At 37.2% G+C, this 18,865-nt stretch overlaps 1 protein-coding gene, 1 non-coding gene and 1 pseudogene across 7 annotated transcripts in view; 1 reads left to right on the top strand and 2 right to left on the bottom strand.

The window, feature by feature from the left end:
- Window positions 1-5,541, top strand: part of HEATR5A (HEAT repeat containing 5A) — a 79,288-nt gene extending 73,747 nt beyond the window's left edge. For all 6 annotated transcript variants that reach the window (XM_054689696.1, XM_054689702.1, XM_054689708.1 and 3 more), the window contains 4 exons: window positions 1,238-1,462; window positions 2,936-3,087; window positions 3,540-3,753; window positions 4,049-5,541. In XM_054689696.1, coding sequence (XP_054545671.1) covers window positions 1,238-1,462; window positions 2,936-3,087; window positions 3,540-3,753; window positions 4,049-4,356 — 899 coding nt within the window. In that variant the 3' untranslated portion in view covers window positions 4,357-5,541. The remainder of the gene's footprint in view (window positions 1-1,237; window positions 1,463-2,935; window positions 3,088-3,539; window positions 3,754-4,048) is intronic.
- On the bottom strand, window positions 3,249-3,313 carry LOC119239659 (small nucleolar RNA SNORD78). The gene has a single exon (XR_005123937.1). It is a non-coding gene; the product is annotated as a small nucleolar RNA SNORD78 (small nucleolar RNA).
- A 9,640-nt stretch (window positions 5,542-15,181) lies between the features above and the next one.
- Window positions 15,182-18,466, bottom strand: LOC119238094 (60S ribosomal protein L6-like; annotated as a pseudogene).
- Between the last annotated feature and the right edge of the window lie 399 nt (window positions 18,467-18,865).

Here is an 18,865-nt window from a genome sequence, read left to right as displayed (position 1 = left end):
TCCTTTTAAAAATTTTGCCTTTCTTTGAAGTTCATCTTCAAACCTATGAAGACTTCCCCTAAAAGCTCTAGCTCATATTGAGTCGTGTGTGTGTGTGTGTGTGTGTGTAGCTTCTATATGTAGATATGTGCTTTTTAACATGTCATGTAGAGATACATGTAATTATTATTATATAAAGAAGACATATATATATATATATATATATAGAGAGAGAGAGAGAGAGAGAGAGAGAGAGAGATGTCTTGTTTCCAATGAAATTTTGTCTCCTCTAGAAAATCTTACCTAGCACATAGGTGGTACTCAGTACTTAATAGATACTTCTTAATTAGTAATCACTTTTCTGTTTACATGTGTCTCCACCATTTTATATGCTATCTTATTTTATGACTTTAAGTTTCCATTTAAATTAAAACCTATATTCCTTGTTCACACACACTGCGTTATACTAAGCGAGGTAGAAAAAGTGACTAGCAGGGTAAAGATAGACTATATGAGTTTGTTAAGTAGCTTCTGGGAAAGTTAAATTGACCACATTAGCTTTAGTCTCTTCCCTTTCATTTTAAACATAACTAATTTTTCCACTCCTTACTGATCATGAAAACTTTAATATCATGTATTGAATGGATCACTACAGATTCTTTGAAAACAGTTTAAAATAATTTCAAATGAAGAGTGTGACAGTTGCACAACATCATGATTGTATATGCCACTGAATTACATGCTTTAAAATGGTAACTATGAGGGGCCTCCCCAGTGGTGCAGTGGTTTAGCGCTGGGTTGCAAGGCTGCCCGCAGCCTCTGCAATGCCGGTTCCATCCCTGGCCGCCAGACGAGGGTCCCACATGGCGCGCAGACCTCTCCTGCTGCCTGCTGCTCCCCTCAGCAGTATACTTCGTCAGTCTGCCTACTCTGCTCTCCCCTCTGGCTCTGGTGAATTCTCTCACCCTCCTGTGCTTCTGACCGTGCCCAGTGCTTATATAAATAAATAAATCTTTTTTTAAAAGATGAAAATAAAAAAATAAAATGGTAAATATGTTGCATATATTTTACCACACTAAAATATTAAATTCATAATTTTTCAACTACCAAATAAAATAAGAAGTTAAAGTAATTTATTTCTCTTTCTGAAAAATAATCTTAAAAGCCAGAAATCTTTGATATGTCTTTTCATTGATGATTTCTTTTTAGGAATTATATAGAGACTTAAATAGACTGTTTTTAAAAATGTATCTTACAGGAAGTATCTCAGTTCTCCCTACTATATTGTACCTCACAATTGGGGTCCTCAGAGAAACTGCTGTGAGGTTACCTGGGGGCCAGTTATCTTCAACGGTTGCAGCTTCCTTACAGGCTCTGAAAGGAATATTATCTTCTCCCATGGCCCGAGCAGAAAAGAGCCATAGTGCTTGGACTGATCTTCTCCGTAGTGCTTTAACAACAATTCTTGACTCTTGGGATTCAGGTAACTAAGACTCTTTGGAGACAGATACTCAGTTTGTTTTAAAAAGCAAAAGGAATAGTTTGTGAGAATAAGCTATTTACTTGATCATCTTTGCTACTTTCACCTGGAAGAGACCATATTCACTACATATATGTGTGTGAGTTAATAGAAAAATCTATATTCTCATTTTAGTATCTTTAACCTTTAAGACAATTAACTAACCACTGACAGTGAGAGACCTTAAAATGTAATGTATTAATTTTAAAATAGAGTATGACCTATGACTAGTTGACAGAACTTTTTAATAATACAATATAATAAAAGTGCATAAGCATGACATAAGTATAAAATAAAACCTGGTTTATATCCTCACTCCAACACTTACTAGCTGACTACCCAAATTATCCAATGTCTTTGAACCTTGGTTTTCTCATTAACAAAATAAGGATATTATGCTGCAGGAAATTGTTAGAGCAGTAACATATGAAAAGTGTATTGCTTATTACCTGACATCAATAAATGATAACCAATATAATGTACAGTATCCATTAAACGTTGTTTTACTCTTATTAATGTGTAATTTTCATTTTCAATGTTACATTATAGTGATTGTATAAAGTCCTTAGACATATTGTAGGTTACCCTTACCTCCCTTGTTCTGTTTATAAATGTTGTAATTCATCATATTTGATTACATATAGTAAAAAGTTTTCATCTGAATACAGTACTTATTCACCATATGCTTTGTGTCCAAAACTGGGAGTTTAGTGGAGCCTAATGCCTATAAATTACCATAGGGTATGATTAGTTCCATAAGGAGATCCTTGAAGGCAATGGTAATATCTTAATTATCACTGCATTTCTTGTACAATAAAAAAGATTAACTGGTAAAAATGAGAGTAATCATCTGTTCACATGAATCAGATAGTATCACAGGTAGGGTACTCTGGAAGCTCATAAAGAGATAGAATTTGGGGACCAAAAGCTTTACTGAGAAACATCTGTGAAACAAATAGAGGAAAGTAATATTGCACAGAGTTCAAACTCTATTGTGGGCCCACAACGAAACTCAGTAAACTTATCAGGAGAGCTCTGGAGAGTACCCATTAGAGTATCTCACTTAGGACAGAAATGGCTTGCCTTTATACTCTGTCTCAGATGTGAGCTGTCCCAGGAAGGATGTGATCTCAGTCAAGGCAACTCCATAGCCAAGGCCAATCCTGAAGTTTCTGGCCTTGCCCACAAAGGGAATCTTGATATCTACCACAAAAGGCTTCTCAGAGGAGTCAATTTCTCAAAGGATTAGAAAGCATTCTCCATATGGACATGTTATAGAAATGGTTCTAGGCACCTTGCACATTTCAGGGTATACTTGGAAAGCTAAACAGTATAGTACATTTGGGGACAGCATACAGCAGTATGAGAATGTAGATTTGGGAGGAATGAATAGGATGGTGGTGAAAGGTGATAATAGAGATCATTCCTTTTTAATAGATGAAACACACCAGGAACTTGACGAAGTGAGTCTACTTACTGCTATCACAGTCTTTATATTGTCTGCCAGTCCAGAAGTTACCACCATCCCATGCCTTCAGAAGCGCTGTATAGAGAAATTTAAGGCTACTCTTGAGATAAAAGACCCTATGGTAAGTGACTTTGACAGAGAGATACTTGTAATCGGAATATTTGCATTACAGAGAGGTACATGAAGGGGGGAATGAGAACCTAAGAAATGAAAAATGAACCACTCATCTTCCCTATGACACCCACATGCCTCTCATTCCACTCTAAGTTATTTTTTTTTCTTCTCTTCAATGTTAAATTTGTCTACATGCTCAATTCAGGTCAGACATTTGCTCAACATCATTACAAACACTCTAAATTATTACAGTCAGTGTTAGCATTCAAGTTTGAATACTTGTTAGCACTTGGCTTCCAAAATTAAAGATAAAAACAAATTTAAATACTTTTTAAGGATCTTTTATAAAACTTACATTTTTTATTTATTTACTCTTAAAATGCACATTAAAACTTACATTAAAGTATAAGTATAAATTTATATTTATAGTTTATACTGTTTGTTTCTTCTCTGATTCAGGTACAAATCAAGACCTATCAGCTCCTCCTTTCCATTTTTCAGTATCCAAATCCAGCTGTTTCCTACCCATACATTCACTCTTTAGTATCCTCTATTGTGGAAAAACTGCAGGAAATAGACAAGAGGAAACCTGAAGACACTACTGAGCTTCAGATATTTCAAGAAGGCATAAAAGTCTTGGAAGCACTGGTAGCCATTGCAGAAGAGCAGCATCGTAAGTGTCAGCACTAAATCTATACTAAATCAGAATCTGTCCCAAATCAGAAAGTTAATGTTATTTAAAATGTAAAACAATCAGTCACTTAACATTATGTTGTCACAGCCATTAAAAGGCGGTGTTACTTGAACCCCAAGTAATGATACTTAGTATTAATTTGGAAGAAGAAATTGGAAAAATTGTTTTCCCTTTAAGGGGAAAAATGTGTACAGATAAGATGCATTTACAGCTTCGTTTAATGAACATTTACATCCTTAAGCCTAGAACTTAACATCATTTGTCTACTTTCCAGGTGCTCAGCTGGTGGCATGTCTTTTGCCCATCCTTATTTCCTTCCTTTTGGATGAGAACACTGTGGGATCAGCAACTTCCATTATGAGAAATTTACATGATTTTGCTTTGCAAAATCTTATGCAGATTGGGCCTCAGTATTCATCTGTTTTTAAAAGTGTAATGGCTTCTTCTCCAGCCCTGAAAGCCCGCCTTGAGGCTGCTATAAAGGGCAATCAAGAGAATGTCAAAGTAAAGATACCAACATCTAAACATGCTAAGAACCCTGGGAAGAATTCAACCATCCAATTAAAGACCAATTTCCTCTAATGTTATTTTTTTTTTTAAATAGCAAGCACCTTAATAAACTACTTGTTTATTTCTTTCTCTTTGGGAACAAAAGTGACATTTTAGACACAAGTGCAATTGGAGGTCTGGTTGACAGTTTTAAACTTAAATAGCTGTAACATTTCAAAGTAATATAAAACTTAATGTTTTTTGTGAGTTTTTTCCATTTAATAAAAAGAGAGACCTGTCAGAATTCTTGCCAGAAATTTCAAGAAAGTGCTAAAAACTGAACTTACTAAACAATCCAATACTTCAAAAATGAAATGGATTTCTCACAGCCCATACACACAGAGTATTAATACTACAGCAGATAGAGGTGACTCTAGTATAAATTATCCGCATTTATGTTGTACCTCAATTGTAATTTAAAATTCTGCTATATTCAGTAATTGTATTAAACTGTCTTGGCTAGCTCAGACAACATGATTGATTGGAAAGCTATTTAGGAAACTTGGTTTAGAATTATCCAGTACATAATAGAACAGGTCAGTTACAGCCCTTCAGTGTGTCATAAGCTTTGGTATCTCTTAATAGGACTTTTCACCATGATTTCATTTGTATTGGATTCAGAAATTGAAAAATTACTCATTTTATATAGAAAAGGGCATCTCTACTTCAGTTTCTCAAATGGATTTTCTGTTACTTCTGTTCCTAACAATTTTGTTCATTTTCCTTTATGGCAAGCATTCATACTGATGGGTTCAATATAGATTCATATATATTTAGGTCTATTATGAGTTTATATAAATATCAAATTAAGTACAAACTTAGATCATCAGTGAATATAAATCTTTTTAACCTAAAACATTTTAATATAGAAAAAAATTTTAAATCTAAGATTAAAGTCATTGATTGAAAAAATATTTTTTAACTGTTGATCGTTAACTCTTTCCCACTTCACTGTTATACGCTGAATCAAGTACTATGTCAAAACAAAGCATTTCCCCGTTACAAATTAAAAACTGAACTAATAGGGGCATGTTCAGAATTGAGAAAACACTTGGAGTTAAGCAAGAGCAATGTGATGTACTCTATTTTATTATCTTTGTATGTATATATATGTATATATAAACACATATATACTCTTGTAAATTGTTGAAAATGAAAACATTTGACAAGTTCTAACACTACAGTTTTTCTAATTTACATAAATAAAGCTAATTTTCTTAATCATTCTTGTAATTGTAATTTATTTACCCACAAAGGCTGGCTGGTCAGTTTCATAGATTCTAGAAAATCAGTTCTCTGGAGCAAGTAATATCCTTTCTCTGTAACTTGGCCTTTTTTCTGAGAGGAACTCTTTCTTTGGAGCATTCTTTGCAATGGTTCAGATTCCCTATGTCCCAAATTGTCTCTCTGAGGTTAGGTATATACTTATTTTTTCTTTCACCTGAATGCCAGTCTCCTTTGTGCTATATGAAGACCCCCCCCCCCACTTCTTTTAGGCCTGGTTTAAAATGTTACTTCCTCTTGGTAATTTCCTTATACTTCTTTCCCCCCTCTTATGCCAAACAAATGTAACTGCTATCTAATTGTATTCAATTAGTGCTTTATACATTCTAGGTACTTAGGAATGTTGGATTACACTGGATGGATTTTAGCTTAGAAATTTCCTCCTTTGCCAAGGCAAATGATGAACTGGGTCCTTAGAATATTTTTTTTTTAATTGAGGTTACTTTACAACACTGTATAGTATAGCTTCAGGTGTGCAGTTTTTCATCTCAGCACCTGTTTATGCCACACCATGCCTATCACAAAATGTTCAGTCACCATTCATCACTTTGCTCTACCAACCAACCAGCCCCTCTTTTCTTATTCTCTCTGCACTCATCCTATTTGGTAACCACCATTCTGTCCTCAGTCTAAGGAGTTTTGTTTTTCCTTTTGTTCATTTATTTTATCTTTGCATTCCATAGATTAGTGAAGTCATATAGATTTGTTTTTCTTTTTCCGATTCATTTCACTTAGCATAATCCCCTCAGTGTGTATCCATCTTGTCACAAATGGGTAAGGTTGCATCTTTTTTTATGACTAAATACTCCACTGTATTTGGAATATAATTATTTGATTTGGGGAGTGTTGTATTTTGTCCGTTTTTATTTCATTTAGTTTATTCTTAAACATTAAGTTTTTAACTAATCACAGTGGGATGGTGTCCCAAATTACTTGCACTAAAGTTGCTATATGAATGTCAATAGTTAAGAAAAATGTGTCCAATGTCATGGAATTTGGAACTTTGAATTGTGTACTATCCTAGTCTTTTTTTTTTTTTTTAATGAATCCCTTGTTTAACTCTGAATTAGTAATTATATTCGTACTGATAAGTAGACTGAGGCTTAACTGCTGGAATTTGAACCCCTCCTAGGGGCTCATGCTGGAGAAAAAGTACTCTGGTGATTCTGATTCCATTGTAAAGTGTAGTTTTTCTCTCAATGTTATGGGGCAGGATGAGGGGCACCCCAGGATCCCCAAATCTGCCCACTCTAAATAGGTTTTACCATCTGCCATATCAAAACAAAACATACTCTAGAGCATAAGACTAATGGAAAGGAACTTTAATACAATTAGTGCAATATAGAGAAGACAAGGGAAAGAAGAGATGAAGTAGTTTCCAAATCAAGCACCCAAATTTGCCGAGCCCCTCGTAGGTTATATGCCCAGCCAAATAGGGTTGGCCCAAAGAAGCCAGCCCAAAAGCCTGACATAAGTCTAAGGCACCACCAGCGGGCACTCATAGGAAAAGGGCAGAAGGGGCCCAACACATGTGGAACAGGAACAAAATCAAGATAAAAGCTGCTGGGGCCTCCCTGGTGGCGCAAGGGGTTTAAGACGCAGCAGTTTGAAGCTATTGGCAGCCTCTGCAGCACAAGTTTGATCGCCAGCCAGGGAGGTGACCCACAGGGTACAGCAAACCTTTCCTGTCTCACCCACTGCTCCCCTCAGCAGTGTATTTCAGTAGATCTGTCTGTTCTGTTCCCTGCTCTGTCTCTGGTGAATCACCCTCCACACCTCTGGCCTGTACCCTAGTTCTTGTATGCATAAATCTTTTTTAAAAAAAAAGATAGAAGCTGCCATTGTTAGCCTCCTCACAGTTCTCTCACCCACTCCTGTTTCAACCAGTCCAAGACCAAGAAGCAAGTGCAGCTTCTTCACATGTCTCTCTGCTCCATGTGCCTCCTCTAGGTCTCCTTCTGGCTCTCCATCCTGCTTCCTTCCTCCAGCCTCCTACCCAGCTTCTCCTCCCTGCTCAGCTCCACCCTTCCTTGGATGGGGCAGGAAACCTGGAACCTTCCCTTTCCCTGGGGACCACCCTTTTAGATCAGTGCTCCAGGTTTCTTCAGGAGCCTTCTTCATTTCCTTGCGAAAGATATTTTCAGTTACATTCTCCAAATTACCACCAAAAAGATCCCTAGCTAATAGAGTAGCATTTTTTTCAATTGTGCCCTCTACAGTATTTATGGGATTATACAATTATATATTCATGTAAGTATTCATGTGTTTAAAGGTAAGTAGTTAAAACTGAAAAATACATTTAAAGTCTTTGTATTTTATTTTAACCAGTTTTAGCTGTGTAAAATAAGTGTACTTTAACTTTGTAACTCTGTAAATTAAATAATTAGCAACTTGGGAAAAACAAATAGTTGTCTTGACCTTTATTTTTAAGAGAAGAAACAGCTAAAACTACTAGTTGAGTCTCATTTAACCCACTGCTTAAAAACTAAGTCTGGAATTCCTCTGTGGGAAAGAGACTGTTGCAAGATTAATTACCTCTCTCTTAGTAAAACAGAAAGTGGGCATATCTGTGACAAACAAAGATGTATTCTATAGTTTGCAAAAGAGGTGACAATCCATTACAAAACAAATGGTGATGTGTCAGGTGTCTTGGTCTACAGTAGAAAAATAAAATTGAGTTTTTAAGTAAAAAAAAAAAACACTGAGTATGGAAAGACTTAAAAAATAACATTGGCTAGAACAGATTTTTATTAATAGAGCATTGACTCAAAATCTTATTTCTATAAAACAGACTTTACTATCTAGGGGAACATTAAAGCATTTAAACAGGCACACTTAAGTGCTATGGAAAAGTAGAAGCATCAAGCAAATGACCTCAGGGAAAAAATGGGCATGTTCACCAAAACTAAGGCTCTCTGCTGAACAGTAAGGCCTATATGTCTCTGTTGGTTACCTGTTTCTGATACTACCGAAGAAAGCTATGCTAAAGGAGTGGTCACAGTTTCCTGAATTGCCAGTGACTGGTCTTACACCTTCTTTCTCTAGAATGTTGGGTAATGAAAACATACTATCTAGACCTTTGTTTAAATACAAAAGCTTTTTAAAAATAGATTTTCTAAATTATGGAAATGCTTTTGTTGCAGTGGTCAACAGACCTGTTATGAGTCAATGTCAAATGAGAAGTGGTTAGACCATGTACTTCCTTTTCTCCAGTCAGCTATATTGTTACTCTGCCATTTACTAAATTTTTCATTGCAGTGCTTTGTCTTTTCATTATTAAAATGGCCATTCTGATTTCTCAATATTGTAGAAATATTTACAAGTTTATTTAAAATTTTCTACAATATGAAGTTATCTCCTTAGTCATCCTTAACATAATGCTGGAACTTCTAGATCCTGTCTCTGAGCAAACACATGCCCAAAACCCAAACTAATCAATTTCATTCCATTTTCTCAGGAGCCAAAATCTGAGCTAGTGCACTTGAAAATATTTGGAACCCCAACTGAATAGCATTATTCTAATACTATGGATTGTCTATCTAAATTAAGCCTCACTCAAAAGTCTTAATTAAAATCCCTTAATGGGCTTCCCTGGTGGCACAAGTGTCTGAGCACAACACTGTGAAGCTGTCCACAGCCTCTGCAGCAGAAGTTCAATCCCCGGCCAGCCAGGGAGCTACCCATATGGCGCAGCAGACTTCTCCTGTCTCACCCGCTGCTCCCATCAGCAGTATATTTCAGTCAATCTGCCTGTTCTGTTTCATACTCTGTCTCTGGTGAATCCTCTGTCCCCCCAGCCCCCCGCACCTCTGGCCTGTACCCCAGTTCTTCCATGCTTAAATTAATAAATCTTTAAAAAAAATAAAATCCCTCAATGCTGTGTTTGCCAAACATGCCTGATTATGTCGTCTGAGGATAACTGTTTTAAAATCCAGATCCTTGGGGTTGACCATAGAACTACTGAATCAGAACCTCCAGAGAAAGGGCCTAAGACCCTTATTTTTAACTAGTGCCCATGTGACTCAAGATCTCACAAATGTGGGAAATTCTTCTTTGTCAATAACCACTTATATTGCAGTGTACCTGGGAACACCGGGAAAGTCTGATGAAAAAATAAGTGCCCTCTCCTACCCTCAGCCCCCCAAAAAAGCCAGAAAGTGCTAAGAGGAAAAAAAGTAGGGATATATCAAAGTGTAAGCTAGCCATAAATCTAGACTGATATAAATGATTAATAGGTGGAAAATGGACAAATCCCCCATACAGAAGAATCCAAAATGATGTAGCTCTTCCACTCTCCAGGAGATGAAACTTAATTCTCTGCCCTTTAAATATGGGTTATGATTTCCTTTTGAAGAAAAGGGGTGGGAAAATGAGTAACTTTACATTGGACAAACCTGATAAACACTACCTCAGCCCCGTGATCAAGAGTAACATCAATGGCAATAAGTCAATATTGATAATATATCTGTGTGATATGATTTGATGAAAATGGCACTTTATCGCTGTGGTTTTCTTCCCCAAATCCCATAATCCAATCCAATCATGAGAAAAAACATCAGACAAACCCAAACCAAAACACCTGCTTACTATTCTCCCAAACTGGCAAGTCATCAAAAACAAAGTTTGTAAAACTGTTTCTACCAAAAGGGGCCTACAGAGACATGATGATTAAGGTATGCTGGGTGGGACCCTGAAACAGAAAAAGGGCATTAAGTTAAAACTAGGGGAAAATTGGGCCTCCCAGGTGGCACAAGGGGTTAAGACGCAGCCTCTGCAGTTCTCCACAGCCTCTTGGGCACGAGTTTGATCTCCCAGCCTGCCAGGGAACAACCCACATGGCGCAGCAGACCTATCCTGACTTGCCTGCTGCTCCCTTCAGCAGTTCTGTTCCCTGCTCTGTCTCTGGTGAATTCTCTCAAACCGCCTCCCCACCACCACATCTCTGGCCTGTGCCCAGCTCTTATATGCATAAATAAATAAATCTTTTTAAAAAAAAAACTAAGGAGAAATCTATTAATCTAAAACTTCTAAATTTAAAAGTTTTATTTTTAAAAAAAGTTGATTCAGAATGTCTGGAGTAAGGTCCATAAATATGCATTTTTTCAAGCACTTGTTTCTCATCCCCTTCTTGCTTTGACAGGTGGTCACAAGTCCATTCTTTTGAGGAGCACTATCTTAAAGCACCATCCAGTGTGGCCTTCAACCGACAGAAGAGCAGCAGGCTGATCAGCACCATAACAGGCATGTGCAAAGTAGGTCAGCTCAGCCTCTGAGTTTTCAGGGATTAGTCAGAAGAACAGGTCTCTGATCACCAGCAGGAAAAGGTGTGGTGGAATAGAAAAGTAGGTTCCTGGTTTCCATTTTGAGAGTAACACCCAATTTAATGTATCAAAACACCTTAGTCACTTCCATTTTGTTTATGCTGCTCCTTTTCCATGTACCATTTCCTTGGGCTCCATTGCAGATAAAGCAAAGAAGATGCAAAGCGCTGGTCCCACAAAATGAGTTGCTGAAGATGGCCACAATAAAGAGCATAGTTCCAGGACCCTTGTTTCCAAGAGTCACTTCTCCCATCAATAGTCAGAGTTACATTCCTAATGCTTTCTCTGTTTCCTCATGGACAACACCCCTACCTCTTGTAGGTGAGATTAAGCATTGAATGTAATATAAAGTGTTTAAGTCATCACAAAGATCTAGGTATAACAGCTTATGATTGCAAGTAATTTACAGTATTTTACTAAAAACTCAGTTTCCAGGGGAGGAAATTGGCAAGAAAAACAAGACAGATCTCAGACCTAAAAGGACAATGAATACTGCTGGGACTTGGGTTCTTTTGAAGTCCCTGGAAAACAAAACCATGAATGTCAGGTGATACAATTTTTCATCACATGGTCATTACCACATGTGTATGTCTGTGTGTGTGTGTATCTCTATGGTTACCTTTCTTTCCTTGTCAGAATGGTGTTTTTCTTTATACTATAATCTTTCTCTAAGGACTAAGAAATAATACATCCTTCTCTGGTATTACACCCATATTGTATTTCTGTGTGCCCCCTGCTGCAGTGTTGCTCAGCCAACCCTATACACATGGGTCTCTTCATCATTACGCAAAAATGTGTTTTCTTAACCACTTGTATTATTGCTCACTAAGCTTCCTCCCCTTCATTCACTCTGTTTTGTTCAGTCTAGAAGTACAGGCCTGTTTTTGCTGTTGATTTATGATGACCTTGAATGAGATGCATTGCTAATTAGGAATGATCATGTCTATGAAAAGCATTGATCCCTAACAATCTGTGCTATCTTAAAAACTCAGTATCCAGGGGAGAAAATTGGCAAGAATTAAAACAACTACAACAGAAACTTACGCACTTATTGTGTGCAATGAACTGTGGAAATATAAGGAAGTTCCAGCAGAGACAGAGCACTGAACTCTAACACCAATGACTCCAGAGACTAATTCCATATGTGCCACTGACTAATTTTGTTAGGCAAGTCACCCTCCTACAAAATAATTAAGCACAGTATGACCACTCATCCCAGTTTGCCTAGGTTCTCAGTTTCAGTACTAGAAGATCTGTGTCTTGGGAAACTTCTCAGTATTGAGTAAACCCTCCTGGACAGGCTTTCTGAGATGCCTTCTTGTGAAAGGGTCTAAAACCCAGGTATTTTTCAGGCATACTGGTTATGCCCTCTTGAGAGTGTGGAATGAATCACAGAAATACAGGGTGGAGTCTATATGCAAAGAGCTTGGGAGATTTCATACCTCCTGACCTGTGACTCACAGGGGACACTGCAGGGCATCATTCCTAACATCTCAAGGAAAGAGAGATCAGCTGAGAATGGTACACTCAGGCACGAGACATTCTTGGCCTTCCCAGTGGGGAAGAAATTCGAAAACAATTGACAAATGAGAGGAATTTATAGCAAATGTTGAGGCTGCCAGCATTCTTCAAGTGAGTCAATGACCTTTTAAGCTACATCTACAACTGACTAACTTCTTGGCCACCATCCCAATGAAGGTTCCTTTCCAGTTTAAACTGCATTCAAAAGTAGCTTGGCAGAAAGATTTTTAGCATCCTCTGAAATAGATTTATTCCAGTATGAGAACATATGAAATCAACTTTCTAGAGAAGACTTTAAATTTTTAATAATAATAATAATATAATGAAATGATAATAAGTAACCAGATAAAACTGGAGTGCTGCCACTATTGTTGATAACTTACTCTGTTGTCCTATTTTCATGGCTTTCAAGAAAAGTATTCTTGGATTATTTGAATCAAGAGGGAAGACAGCTGAATATTGCAAGGCACTACAAAGGCTGCCAGCTGGCCCTGTGATGACTCTGAAAAGAGATGCAGCTTGCTGCAGATTTATATTTAATGTAGAAGCAAACTTCATAATCACCTTGTACATTTTCTGTGTGTCTGATTTCATTTTGGCTTCATGCTTAAGATCAACTCCTATTTCAGTCTCACCTCATAGAATAAATTTGGCCCAATTTCCTCCCCAGTTGTTCCTTCTTAAACAGCTGGATCCAAAAACCAGTCGCAAATAATATTGAGTGGTGATAGAGTGTTCATAAAGTCAAAAGAGCTAGATTAACAAAAGCTATTTAAGGAACTAAGTAACAAATCAAGGAACTTCTCTCACTCAGCAAATTAGTACAGCCATTATACAAAGTCCCTTATTCACCCTTGACCAAACAAAAAAACACACCAAAATCAGGCAAAACTGGTTTAAGAAGTATGTGCCAAATAGTAGTATTTTTCCCCAACTAAATGTACTCCTCTCCCTTTTCTGCAAGCTCTATTTTAGTAGACTCTAAGGCTATTCACAAAAGAAACTTAGCTATAAATTCATTAATTAGTTATCTAGAGATTACTTATGACTCAAATGATAATTACTGGTTTTACAAAATCAAGACAGTAGTAGTAAAGGGATCTATGAATATCTACTGAAGATATTTTTAGTGATACACAATCATCATGGAAGAGACCAGCTAAATAAGAAGGCTATGAGCACGTTACTTTAAATTCTTTCAGTTGAAAAGTATTATATATTACTTAATGGACTATGAAGAAATTAAGACGATATCTGCTGGTTTGCTTTGTATACCAAGGCAGGCAGCCAATTTTCTCATAATTGGTGAGATTGGGCCACTTGCCCCATCCCCTAGCCATTGAGTGTGTTAACTACTCAACCTGTGGAACTGGGGATGGGTAAAGAAGAGCTTTTATTTTATTTTTTTAAAAGATTTATTTATTTATGCATACAAGAACTGGGGTACAAGCCAAAGGTACAGGGGTGAGAGGACTCACCAGAGACAGAGTGGGGCACAGAACAGGCAGATCAACTGAAGTACACCCCTGGGGGAAGCAGCAGGTGAGTCAGGAGAGGTCTCCCTACGTAATTAGGGAAACCATGTTGGTAGCTCCCTAGCCAGGGATTGAACTCGTGCTGCAGAGGCTGCGGATAGCTTCATAGGTTGCATCTTAACCCTTGTGCCACCAGGGAGGCTGAGTGTGTACCAGAATTACCAAACTTAAGTTCAGGCATCCAGTGCTCTATCCAGATGTCAGTGCTGCCTTGCTCAAGAAACATCCTCCAATCACGTACTGTGCTTGGGACATGCACTAAATTCTCCCCACTTTTTTTTCCTGTAAGATGGGGAGTTTGTGATGAGCTGTGATGTGATGAGCTCAGAAGGCTTATGATGGTCAAGGACTGTCGTTGAGTTTTTAATAGTAAAGTTCTGTATATTTAATTGATCTCTGAATTGACGTCATGTGATTATTTGCTACCTCATCCTTGTTCTCTAAAAGCAGTTTTTGTTACCCTGCAGTGAATTTGTACCCAATGTTGTGTTCCCCTCCAAATCTAATGCAAATCTAAGGCACCATTTTTTAAAGAGATTCATAGACACATTAAGTTCTTCTACCCAGAATGTATACCACTTTGCTTCCTAGGCATAATACAGCTTAATGTGGAGATGAAATACTGCCTGTGGATGGTGTGGATGTCTAGCCTGACTAGGAAAATGTCATTTTTCACTTGGAGATCTGGGCCCAAATATTCTAGGTCATGGCATGTGGTATTTCTACTACAACCAAAAAGCCTAGAGCTATAGGCTCTGATCCCAATGGAAAAAAAATGTTGCTTTATAGGATAAAGTCGAGTACCATGATGCCTTCATTTCTCTCCTTTTCTCTCAGGATTGCTTTTGCTATTTGAGGCCTTTTATACTTCCATACAAATTGTAATTTTTTTGTTTGACTTCTTTGAAGAAATTTATTATTGTTTTGATGGGGATTGCCTTGAATTTATATATTGCTTTAGAATAGTCATTTTGGCTATATTGGTTTGACTATATTGATCCCCATCCATGAGAATGGAATGTCTTTCCCCCTCCTTATGTCATAACCTAATGTCCATAACCTTATGTCCATAACATTGGACAGTTTTCATTGTGTAAGTCCACCACATGGTTAAGCTAATTCCTCAGTATTTGATTCTTTTGGAAGCAATTCTGAGTGGAATTTTTTTTTAATTTAATTAGATTCTTTGTAGGAAATTTAAAATACCAGTTTGTGAGGTTAAATTCCACTTGTGAGAGCAAACATAGAGTGGAGGTAGCCCTGGAGCTGAGAACAGCTTTGATTTTTGACAGAATTTATGAGTCTACAGCTTTCTGACCAACCTTGCACTGCACTGTAATCACGCATTTCTTCTTCTCTGTGGGGAAGATCTCACCTTTCTGGTGTCAGGGGTTATGCAGCTTCTTCTTGAAGTCAGCATCAGTGAGATGTTTGGGATCTTCACACCAATGATATTGATTTTGGTTGAGGTGGCGATGACAAATTTCTAGTGTAACTGGATTAAAGTCCAGTCACAAGCAGAAGCAAGTCTCTTCCCAGCAGCTTCAAGAAATCACCCTCTTGTCTCTGTGCTACCCTGTTAGATGGTCAGAATGATCCCAGGAGTGATGCCAGCTCCCAGATTTCTCACATGCTGACTGAAGGGGTTTTTGCTGTGACTCACCAGCTTTTGAGGTACATTTCAGAAGGATCATATGTAAATATTTTGCAAAGTTTAACCACTTGGGTACTACCATTCTTGTCACTGCCAATTGGTTTTGTGACAGTAGCAAGAAATTTCTTTGCCTTTTCAATCCTGGATTTAGCTGCTGGATACTTCCTCTTGTACTTGGTCTTTCTGGAATGCAAAGCAATAGGGAATATCTTCCAATTCCTCTCACTAGAACAGGGTTTCTCCTGCAGTGGGGCTTCCTCTTCCATTTCTTAGGGGTTCTGTCCTTGGCCTTCTTAATCTTGCCACCAGCATCAGCTTTCTTGGCTTCAGGTTTCTTCTCTTTAGTAGCCACCTTCGATCTTGCAAGGTGGAAAAAACCGGAATTTTTTTCTTATTTTTTTTCTTTTGTTCATTGTTTGATATAAAAATGCAGTAGGTTTTTATATGTTGATTTTGTAACCTGCAACTTTGCTGTGTTCATTTTTCTTTCCTAATAGCTTTTTGGAGGAATCTAGGATTTTCTATATATAGTATCATATTGTCTACAAATAATGCTTCACTTCTTTTCCAACTTGTATTCCTTTTATTTCCTGTTGTTGGATTGTTCTCACTAAAACCTCAATACTAAATTAAACAAAAGTGACAGTGAGCAGGAACTCAACTTATTCCTGATCTTTAAGAGAAAACTTTCAATCTTTCAACATTTAGTATTATATTTGCTATAGGTCTGTGATATCTGTTCTTTGTTATGTTGAGGTAGGTTCCTTCTATTCCCATTTTGTCTAGTGTTTTTTTTTAAATCAGAAATGGATGCTGAATTTTATCAAATGCTTTCTCTGCATCTATTGATATTGTATGATTTTTGGTTTTTTTAGTCATTTTTGTAGCATATTTTTAACTTTTTCCAAAAAATTTTAATTTATTTTCTTACATTGTTGCTAATTTTTGGACAGTATTTGATTTCTTCCCTCAAGTATAGTTCCTGCTATTGTCATATGATTTTTATATTTACTTTCATTGATATAACATGTTAAATAACTGATTTACATCTTTTTAAGCACACAGTTTGATGATGACATACAATCCTTTTAATGTATTGCTAACAAATTAGCTGGTATTTTGTTGGAGACTTTCAAATCAATGTCCATCAGGGAATTGGTCTGCAGTTCACTTGTGCTGTCTTTATCTAGTTTTGATGTTAGGGTTATATTAGAACCGTAAGATATACTAGGGAGCCATTCTTCTTCCTGAAGTTTTAAAAATAATTTGAACAAGATGGGCATAAATTCTTCTTTAAAGGTTTAATAAAATTTGCTTGTAAAGCCATCCAGCCCCGGGCTTTTGTTTTTCTTGTTTTTGTACATGTGAGGCTATATGCTAGTAAACTTCGGAGTTTGTCTCTTATTAATCTTTTATTACAGGAGTCTCAGCTAAGAACTCAGAGAAGTAGAAGGAAAATTATTTTTCCTCCCCTACACGCACTATGCTAAATTACAATGATTTTTCTCCAGTCTTTAAAAGGTGTGTATAAATGTGGTATAAAGTCTTGTATCAGATTAAGGAAACTCCATTCTACTCCAAGTTTACTAAGAGTTCCTGTTTTTATTTTTTTAAATCATAAGTAGGCATTTAAGATTTATCAAAATTTTTTTCCTCAGCTAAGATAATGATTTTTCTTTTTAAGTTCCTTTATGTGGTAACTTACATTGATGGATTTTTCCATTTTTGAATCAATTTGGCTTTTCTAAGATAAACTACTAAATTTTGATACATGATTTTTTAAAAATGCCTTGTTGGATTTGTTTAGCTAATATTTTACTTAAGAATTTATTTACACTTATAATCATAAGTGTTTGGAACTAGTAATTTTCTTTCTTTTTTTTTTTTAAGATCTATTTATTCATCCATACAAGAACTGGGTACAGTCAGAAGTGCGGGAGGGTGAGAGAATTCACCAGAAACAGAGTGGAGAGCAGAACAGGCAGACTGACGAAGAACACTGCTGAGAGGAGCAGTGGGCGGCAGGAGAGGTCTGCGCACCATGTGGGACCCTCACCCAGTGACCGGGGATCGAACCGGCGCTGCAACCGGTTGCAGCTTCGCAACCCAGCACTCAACCGCTGTGCCACCAGGGAGGCCCAGAGCTAGCAATTTTCTTTTCATGTATTGTCTTCATCTGGCTTTCAAATCAAGACTTTTAGCCCTTAAAAGTGACCTGGCCATTTTTTTAACTTTTTTATTTTCTAGAACAATTTGCATAAGAGAGATATTAAATATGCCTTGAAGATTTGGTAAAACTAGTAAATTCAGCTAAACCTGGCATTTTTTTGGGGGGGAGGGCAAATATCTGATAATCATCCAATTTTCTTTAATACTTAGCTTTAATTGGCTCATTTTTCGAAAATGCAACAAAAAGTTGTGATTTTCAAATTTCAAAACCGTAAATAGACACTTTAAAGTAAGGCTCCATAAGAAAGCAGTAACCATTGCACAAATAAACAAGTGCTTCTGTGTCCACTGAATGCTACTTCTCAGCACCAGAAACTTACCGTCGTGCGGATGGAGATTAGTATATACCATGCTTTGTGTACCCAGGCATTACACATGCTGGAGCAGATTTGTGTTTACTTGTCACTTCATGCTGATAACAGAGAACATCATCAGAACCTTGTGAAATATAACCAATCAGGTTATGCAGATATTTCTGATGAAATATGGAAACTCTATTTTCAGGAAGCAGGTTCTCTCCTCAACAATGGAGAGAACTCTTACCTTCCTCCCCCAAGAAGTCTGGAGGAGCAGCTGGTTTCCTGCCTTGCCTTTGGCATTCTAGGTGTTACTGAAAAAAGACTTTGGATATCTCATAAGCTTGACAGTTTTCTGACCAATCTGAGAAGTGTGGCATGCCCTGTCAGGATCACTGCTGTGAGCCTGTTTCTGGGATTCCTGGCCATTTTTTTCACAAGGAAGAGAACTGAAACCTTTTGCCTTTCCTTCATAGCCAAGAGGAATTTTTATCTGCCTTTCACCACTCTTCTTTTCCCTTCTCCTGTTTAGTAGTCTCTGCTTCTCAGCTTGTCTTTCATTCATTCAAGGGTAGTATGTAAGGGGCACTGACCTGCAAAGGTCCAAAATTCTAGGAAAGATTTATCTCCCAGTGAGAGGAAGTTAGGAGAGGTGAGATGGTGGTTACACTCATATCACTTATAGTCCAGTGGAAATGAGGT

Source organism: Talpa occidentalis, unplaced genomic scaffold (assembly GCF_014898055.3).
Source record: "Talpa occidentalis isolate TD23 unplaced genomic scaffold, MPIMG_talOcc4v2.1 talOcc4.11, whole genome shotgun sequence".
Lineage (NCBI taxonomy): Eukaryota > Metazoa > Chordata > Mammalia > Eulipotyphla > Talpidae > Talpa > Talpa occidentalis.
This window is presented reverse-complemented; position numbering and strand designations above follow the sequence as displayed.